The sequence below is a fragment of the Scyliorhinus torazame genome, chromosome 16 (assembly GCF_047496885.1).
Source record: "Scyliorhinus torazame isolate Kashiwa2021f chromosome 16, sScyTor2.1, whole genome shotgun sequence".
Lineage (NCBI taxonomy): Eukaryota > Metazoa > Chordata > Chondrichthyes > Carcharhiniformes > Scyliorhinidae > Scyliorhinus > Scyliorhinus torazame.
The window spans coordinates 135576493-135585506 of record NC_092722.1 but is presented as its reverse complement, the minus strand read 5'-3'; the positions used below and the strand labels follow the sequence as shown (position 1 = coordinate 135585506).

The window sequence follows — 9014 nt, the reverse complement described above, 5'->3', positions numbered from 1 at the left end:
CCAAAATTTGCGTGAAAACTGCCAAAGAAAATCACCTAACACAAATTTAAACGTCAATATTTTCCTTCAAAAGCAGAGGTCCTTCTCTAAATGCTGACTTCCTATAAGGTTAGAAGCTGCTTGGTCTCGAGCCCCATTTTAGATGGGTGAACTTAAGGCAGAGCAAATTCCTGAATAGTTCTGAGAAACCAGTCATGACAGTATATTGTAATAAAGCAAAACTCTCACCTGGTTCCAATGGAAAATGTTTCCCTTTATGTCCCTGTCATTGTTTAATCACAATCTGCTCACTGTGGTAAAATCTTTGATATGATTTATTTCCCTTCATTGGAATAGAAAGAATGTAACTTCTCTTACCGACTGTTATCATATTTAAGGCGTACCACAGGAGACCAAATTATAATGCCTAACACATTTGCCGAAATGTCATACCACTTGTTGTCTGACCAGAGGCATGAATCTGCTGAACTGAATGGTTCAATGTCTCTGTTAACTTTTCAGGCATTAGTCATTTACAGCAAAGGAGACTATTTGGCCCTTTGCACCCATGCTGGCTCCGATCCAGTCAGTTCCAATCTCACACTGGATCTCCCTTCAAGTGCCCTAATCAATTTCCTTTTGAACTCATTGTGTTTTCTGCTTCCACTACTTTCCTAGGCAGCGAGTTTCATGTCATTTCCACTCTGTGTAAAATGTTCTTCCTCACATTCTCCCTGCATCTCTTGTCCCAGATCTTAAATCAGTGTCCCCTCATCCTTGTATCATCAGCTAACAGTTTTTATGTCTACCTCTCGTTTTTCTTTAAATTAGAGTACCCAATCATTTTTTCCAATTTAGGTGGTGGGATGAAATCCACGCAAACACGGGGAGAATGCGCAAACTCCACACGGACAGTAACCCAGAGCCGGGATCGAACCTGGGACCTCGGCGCTATGAGGCCGCAGTGCTAACCCATTGCACCACCGTGCTGCCTTCCGTGTCTACCTGATCTAAGGCTCTAATAATGCCCACATCCTGTAGATGAGGTTTTTAAAAAAGAGCCTCACTTCAGCTCATTTGCATAGAGTAGCAGCACCAATTTGAGATCATCTTCCAGAGTCAATGTGAAGGAATTATATTATTTCACTGTGAAGCACACTTCCTATTACAGCTCATTACGAATGCCTTTATTGACAAGTTCTTCCTTTTTCATGAAAAAAATAATAATTTCCAATTAAGGGGCAATTTAGCGTGGCCAATCCACCTAGCTTGCACATTTTTGGGTGGTGGGGGCGAAACCCACGCAAACATGGGGAGAATGTGCAATCTCCACATGGACAGTGACCCAGATCCAGGATCGAACCTGGGACCTCGACGCCGTGAGGTAGCTGTGCTAACGACTGTGCCACCCTGACAAGTTCTTCCAATATCAGTGCTCCTTCTATTCTAGATTAAGTCCAATACTGTATTATGAAAGTGTGGTGAAAATAACGGATCAATGTTAAGGAAACAGAGCTTAACATGGAAGTGTTGTTTAGGCGGAGTTATAAATCTCAGGAGAAGTAGCATTTCAAGCTTTCAAGGAAGAAAAAGAAATAGGCAAGTGTTCCCACCATTCCGAACAGCTGACTGACCCAGAATATTCAGGAGAGACTCATTCAGAGGTATTGCCGGTGTCTGCTTTCTACCAATTCACATCCAAATTTGAGTCGGGTCTGGAAGGTTCCAGGGGTAAATAATTGGAAGAAAAAATAAAAACATTACTCACAAACTGGTTGAAGCAAACCACGGGACAAGTCCAAATATTTTATCCTGTGTATATAATATCTTGAGCCAAGAGCATTCTGCTTCCAGAAATAGGAGGCTCTGACATACAGTTTCATGCATTCGTGTGATAGCTCCTTTACGAACCTTTTAAAAATATAATCTATCAAATGACTGAAGAAGTTTCATTAAAGAGGAATGTGACTCACGACAGTGCAAATCAGCGCATTTTCCCTTAATAGCACGACTGGATTTAGGCTGGATTGTACAGAACTGATTTTGAATGAAAATTTACCAATATATCATGATTTAGTACATATAATAAATGTAATAATATCCCACGCATGATTGCAATAATACATGAGAAAACATAAATATGCTATACAATATTGCATGATGAAAGGTTTATAAATTATTCCTTTTGATGTGTATCTTATGATGCCATACATTCACTCCTTTATTAGATACTGAGGTACGGATGGAATCGACAAGCAGAGGCTGTTGCATCAATCGGAGGTAAATTCAGCTGATGTTCAAGAAGTGGCAAAGAGGCAGAGGTCTGGGTGTTGTGAGGTCCAAATTTGACACAATGGGATAAGAAGCTGGAGTCCGCCATGGGATACTGACTGTTAATGGAGATGTACGGGTGAGAAAAATATTGAAGGAACAATCTGGACTTAAATGCCTCAGCCTGAGCATCTTGAAGCTGTTGTTTGAGCTTCATTCGGCGATTCTGAAACCAAGTTTTGACCTAAAAAAGGATATACAATACCAAATCACCAACAATAAATAAGCCATTTGATCTGGAGTTATTTTAAATACTTGAGCACAAATTACAAATTTTCTTTGTGGGGATGTGCCTTTTGTAGGAAAGTGTGTGGATAATAGGATTGACATCAGAAGCGGTGCAGAATCCTCTGGGTCTGAAGCATGAATTCCTGTAGTGTTAGAACAGTACCACCCTGCCAGCAATCGCAATTACTTTTTTTTTTCTTCCAGTTTTCTCCCCCCATCAATATCACTGGATCAACAGGGCGGCACGGTGGAGTAATGGTTAGCACTTCTCCCATGATGCAGAGGTCCCAGGTTCGAACCCGGCCCTGAGTCACTGTCTGTATGGAGTTTGCACATCCTCTCCGTGTTTGCGTGGGTTTCACCCCCACAAGATAGGGTAGGTGAATTGGCCACGCTAAATCGCCCCTTAATTGGAAAAAATTGATTGGGTACTCTAAATTTATTTTTTTACATCACTGGATCAACATCCTGCAAAATCCACATGGATGACAGCAGTTCAAGGAGACAGCTCACCACCACCTTCTCAAAGGCAATTTGGGATAGGAAATAATTGTTTGCCTTCCCAGACAGCCCTTAACTCAGAGGGATATTATTGCTTCACTAACGGTTTCAAATTATAACACTTTTCTGTGTGACCCAGGGTAATAAATGTCACCGTGCCATTCAATCTTTGGGGTGTGTTCAAAAAGGTCTGACACAAAATTCCCACCACTGGACATTTCTAGCAAGGGTCGCTGAATAAGTCAAGCTGACTTTTTTCCCCTCCATAACCCTGGGAGCTCCATAACAGCTTCCCTGCTGAAATTGGTTACCGGGGAGGCAGTGACGTAGTGGCATTGTCGTTGGATGTGTAATCCAGCAACCCAGGGTAATGCTCTGGGGACCCGGGTTCGAATCTCACCACAATTTGAATTCAATAACAATCTGGAATTGAAAGTCGAACGACGACCATGAAGCGATAGTCACAAAAACCCATCTAGTTCACTAATGTCCTTTAGGGAAGGAAATCTGTTGTCGTTACCTGGCCTACACGTGACTCCAGACCAACAGTGTTTGACTCTTAAATGCTCTCAGGGATAGGCAATAAATGCTGGCTCAGCCAGCGATGCCCACATCCCATGAATGAATTTTAAGAAATGCACTGGGAATGGAAGAACATTTTGTTTTGAACAAGCATTAGCAGATCTCCAATGGAATTTCACACTGTGCCTGAGAGGATATGCTGCCTGAACAACAAGTTACATTTTATAGAGGTTTTAATGTAGCAAAACATATCACCAAGTTGCTTCACAGAAACATTTTTTTTTTAACTAAACTTAAGAGTACCCAATTATTTTTTTGCCCAATTAAGGGGCAATTTAGCATGGTCAATCCACCTACCCTGCACATCTTTGGGTTGTGGGGGTGAGACCCATGCAGACACGGGGAGAATTTGCAAACTCCACGCAGACAGTGACCCTGGGCCGGGATCAAACCTGGGTCCTCAGCCCTGTAAGGCTGCAGTGCTAACCACTGCACCACTGTGCTGCCTTTTCACAGAAGCATTGTCAAACAAAATTGGGCAACTAGCCATATTAGGACAGATGATCGAGATAGATTTTAAAGGGGCATCTAAAGGTGTGAGAGATTTTTTTTTAAAATTTTTTTCATGAGCACTGCTGCCTCATGTCACTGAGGCCTCGGTTCAATCCCAAGCCACTATCCATGTGGCGTTTGCACATTCTCCCCGTGTCTGCGTGGGTCTCACTCCCAAAACCCAAAAATGTGCAGGGTAGGGTCACGCTAAATTTCCCCTTAATTGGAATTTTTTAAAAATGCCAGCAGGGTTTAGAGAAGGAATTCTAGAACGTAGGGCACATAAAGATGAAGGCAAGCCCATAAATGGTGGGACAATGAAAATTGAGAATGTGCAAGACTTGAAAGAGAGCCAATATCATAAGGCTTTTATGCCTGGCGGTGATTCGAGAAAGGGAGGGGGGAGGCTATGGAGTTGGGTTGGAGGTGGGGTGGTGCAGAGGGGAATGAATTTGAAAACAAAGTTGAGCACAACAAAAGTGAGGCGTCAATCACAGACTGGGAGCCAATGTCAGTCAGCAAGCAAATAGAGCAATAGGACTTGATACGATAGGATACGATCAGCAGAACTTTGGATCAGCTCAAGTTTACGGAATGTGCAATGGAGACTAGCCAGGAAAGCATTGGAATTGTCAATTGTAAAAGTAGAAAAGACGAGAACAAAGCAGCAGATGTGCTGAGGCAGAGGTGGAAGTCGGTGGCTTTGGTACTTTTGGGGATATATGGTTGGAATGTCAGCCTACAGTCAAACAAGCCACCAACCCACGTAACATGTAAGGTATTATGAGGCTACTCTTTACTGATAATTACACAAGCCAAATTATATTTTTACTACAGATTACTGGATATCGATATTGGTTAGTGATATTATAATCTTGAAATCTATGTATGTGTGGACATGTATTGACAGAAGTAATTTTCTGACCCCTTGCTGCCAGTGGAACATTTGGCAATAAAATATATTGTGAAATTGGACACAATGTTCTGACCATTTAGATTCTAGTTTATAAATGGAAGACTTACTTTCAAAATAGGGTGGGGTCATGTTTCAGTTTGATATTCTATGTGAGGAGGTGGAAGGCTTGAAATCCCTTGGAATATTAATGTGAAAGAGAGGTTTTGGCCTGTGGTAGCAGGTGATATGGTGGTGGTGGAGAGTGGGACTATTGGAAGGGAGTTATGATGTTTCCAAGTGGTATTTGTAAATGCAGCAGTAATGGGATGATGAGCCGTTTGCATCTGGGAGAACTGAGGAGTGGATTCTACAGTGCGTTAGTACTGGAGAGATAACAATCTAGGTCTGTTTATAATGGAAATCATGGGAAATTAGTGCATTGGGTTTGGGAACAAAATCTCAGAGAATTTTGAGTGTGTCTTTTTTTAAAAAATTCAATAGCACTTGGGAATGAGAGACCCAGATTGCTGTAGCAATGGGGGCGAGTTGTCGGTATCATCAAAGGAATAGAATGGTTCAGCAGTAGAGTTTTTAATGTCAGATTAAAGCAGTGTAAATTGCTTGGGGGAGGGGGGGGTGCATGGTGTTCAGCACAGAGGACTAAATGAGACTGTTAATCACCTCCATTTAAATCAATGGGAGCATTCAAACAACACAAAAGAAAATCACTGTTTACCACTTGCCAAATCAGTTGGATTTCCTTCTTGACTGTTTTATATTTTTTAACAACAACATGCCATTAAAATAAAGGAAGCAAATTTCAGAAGTACATGGTAGTAGTGTCAATATGTGTAAAGGGGAAATTTAGGTAAACATTCAAGTGTTGATCCTCTTAGAATCTGTTGATGAAAGGTCTTCACTCAGAATCATTGTTTATCTGTAGGTTATTCTGGACCTTTCTGCTGTTGTTGCCATTTTACTCCAGTTGAAGTTTTAAAAACTTAAATCCCTTTCACTGATCCACTGCTAGGATGTTTAAGTGCGGACAGTGGTCAACTGACCATTTGCCCAGAAGAAAAGCAACACCAATATATTCTGAACAAATAGAAAAATAAAATACTGCAGATACTGAAAATCTGAAATTAAAAAACAGAAAAAATGATGGAAATATTCAGCGAGTCAGGCGGTATCTGGAGAAAAGCAGAATTAATGTTTTAGGTTGATGAAGAACTTTCATCAGCACTTTGATTCCTTCAATGACGTAACCAAGATGAAAGAACTTGCTGTGTGCCTAACCAGGGAGAGCATGATGAGAAAGATCTTCTCTATTAATTCTATGGGAGCATTTGAATTCCCATGTTCTGCATCATTGCACTGGCCAACTATTTCAACATGCCCTTTAACAGCAGATTTCCCAGTCTTGGACAGATTAGCTGGCAGATTGAAGTGAAAACTCTCGCATTTCTTGGAAAGGCTGACTATAAAGTGACAAAGGCAGAAACATGCCAATGAGTTGCTTTCCCATTTGTTTAGTTGGTCATTGTTACTGGGGTACATTTGAAAATGTCATCAATGTTTCTTTGACTGTACTGAAACACCTCAAGAGTGTAACATGATGTATGCAGAGAACCTGAGTATTATTGTACTTTGTGTGATGGCCATTCTGAAATGTTCTTTCAGATATTTTATGAATAACGAAAAAAAACCAAGGGACATTGTAGGTCTGAGATATGGAATGTGGATGGGGGGGGGGGGGGGGGAGTGCTGGTGTTGCTGGGAGGAGAGCTGCTCTCACCTCGTTTCTGATAGGTTAAATTAACACCTGGGTTCTGATAGGTTAAGCTCTCACCTGTGTCGCTGATAGGTTAAGCACTCACCTGTGTCTCTGATAGGCCTAGCTCTCCAGCTAGGCCCCGCCTCTGCTCGGATCCCGGATATTGCTGACACTGGAACCTCAGCTCGAGTATGCGCAGTTGTTCCACGGTGAAGACAGTTCGGAGGCGCCGGCGATCAGTCCATTCCTCGGTCCTGGACTCAGTCTCCACCTTCCCGGAGTCACTGACGCTGCAGGTGACCCCTGCTGCTGTACACAAAAACAAACATGCAGCTGATCGTGTCTGTCCAAAGGCTAAATAAAGTGCACTTTACGAACCTCTGCTGCCCCTGGCTTCTTGCAGGGACCCCCTCCCCCCACAATCATTGGGGCGAGAGGTCATCTGACAACTCGGGTTACCTGATAGATTTAGCTTTCCTCTCGAACCAATTGTAACATACGAAACGCTGGTTAGTGTGAATACTCCAAATAAACTGGCTAGAAGCTGATAAATAACCAGGAAAAACTAATCAAAAAGAAGTTTAGGTCGAGAAAAAGCAATTAAACTCGTGGAAAAGTAGGTCAAAGTTGAAATTATGACACGATCACATATGTCACTTTATGGTTCTCATCATTATTTTTTTTTTCAATTGAGGGGCAATTTAGCGTGGCCAATTTACCTCCCCTGCACGTCTGCGGGTTGAGACACAGGGACAATGCACAAACTCCACCCGGACAGTGAGTTCCCATCATTACTTACCGACGAGTTGCTGTGGAGATTTCACCCCTTGGTGGTCACCCTTTATTGAGCTGCCACTGCTCTCCATGGCACTCCTTGCGTCTTTGGCATGTGCTGTCTCGGCTCTGCACAGGTCACGGTGCCCTGACTCCTGTTCGCCTTGAAGCGCTTTGCTGCTGGGAGGCGAATGGTTGTCCGGGTACTGGCTCTGGGCCAGTAGATGCTGCCGAGGCTCCTTTAGGCTTTGACTGCTCTGGGCGAGCCATTCCACAGAAAAGGCGCCTTCGAGCATCTTTTAGGGCCGAGCCGAAACTGAAAGCCGCAGCTGTTTTTTTAAAAGAAAAGAGCCAGTATTTATGGGACGTTTCATTACCACTGATGGGTAAATTTGTTTCCACATCAAAGCAAGGATTCCAATAAACAAGTGTTTGACTCACCAGCAGTTCCTTGTAACATTGGACAGGAGAGGCATGAATACACGACATGATAGATTGAGGATATCGAGATGTGGCGCCAAGTTCAACTAGAAACAAGATGGCTTTATCAATATAACGATAAGTGTTGGTGATGAATTAACCCGAAGTAAACACTGTGAACCCAACCGCCAGCCCATTACAGACACCATTATCTGAGAGCTCCAAACACACAGCACCTTCACAGCAACCTAACCATTCAAATGGACGGCAGTTGTTGCTGAGTCTGATCAAACTGTTCACTGTAACGGGTTTATATGAGTTGGGTTCATTCAAACATTCGGATGAAAGTGACTATCTCAGGGCCAGAAGCTGTCACTAACTCTGCTGTCAAAGCAACAAGAACATTGAGGTAAAAACAGATAAACATAAACATTCGATACACGGAAACATCCCCCTTTTCCCTGTTGTGACTGCATTGTGCTTAGCCATCACATTTTCTATTGAGGACATAATGGACCTAATTTGCTTATGTTTTTAACACAGGAACTAATCAGGCCTCGGATCGAAGGGCGACACCATCGCTGTCACTTACCAGCAGCTGACATATGACCGAGATTTTATTTCCCCCCCGAGCAAGTGCCTGTACTTCACAGAGGGAAGGGGTGGAGTGGAGAGTTCCCACTGCATCCCTCTTGTTTCATTGCAATTGAAATGATAAGTGATTATTATTCGCTGAATCAGCTCTGAACGGTTAACTTCACAGTGAATATATTTGACGCCAGTTGAATGTCACTGGTGATTTTAAAATGTTTTTTTTCTGTCAGTAAAGATGAACGTATGTATAGAGCATTCAGAGAGAACTGGAGAGGGGACGGTGGATGTGCAATGCCAGGTTGGAAAAGACAACCAGCACCCTGTATTTAAATCTTACCTTTAACATAGAAGACCGCTTTCAGCAACCTCCCATAATATGGAGCCGCAGGAAGAGATGTTCGGGCAGATTTCCAAAAGCTTTCCAAATAGGTTTTAAGATGAGTT

The 9014-nt window shown here is 42.6% G+C and overlaps 1 protein-coding gene across 2 annotated transcripts; it reads right to left on the bottom strand.

Annotated features, from left to right (window-relative positions):
• Positions 1-1754: 1754 nt before the first annotated feature.
• LOC140393093 (homeobox protein vex1-like) lies at positions 1755-8456 on the bottom strand. 2 transcript variants are annotated; one of them, XM_072479130.1, is made up of 4 exons: positions 7998-8456; positions 7582-7885; positions 6886-7088; positions 1755-2494 (listed from the first exon to the last, which is right to left on the bottom strand). In XM_072479130.1, the coding sequence occupies exons 2-4, from the start codon at positions 7850-7852 to the stop codon at positions 2204-2206; spliced, it is 765 nt and encodes a 254-aa protein (XP_072335231.1). In that variant the 5' UTR covers positions 7853-7885; positions 7998-8456; the 3' UTR covers positions 1755-2203. The 2 variants fall into 2 exon arrangements, with proteins under 2 accessions (XP_072335231.1, XP_072335230.1); XM_072479129.1 differs by having other exon boundaries at positions 6886-7091; positions 7998-8449.
• Positions 8457-9014: the final 558 nt, after the last annotated feature.

Excerpts from the sequence above, each read along its gene's own strand:
- LOC140393093 (XM_072479129.1), bottom strand. The coding sequence starts at position 7,852 with ATGCTCGAAGGCGCCTTTTCTGTGGAATGGCTCGCCCAGAGCAGTCAA. Across the intron at positions 7,092-7,581 it reads ATCTCCACAGCAACTCGTCG|CAGCAGGGGTCACCTGCAGC; the intron begins GTAAGTAATGAT and ends TTTTGTGTACAG. Across the intron at positions 2,495-6,885 it reads TAGGCCTATCAGAGACACAG|GTCAAAACTTGGTTTCAGAA; the intron begins GTGAGTGCTTAA and ends ATCCTTTTTTAG.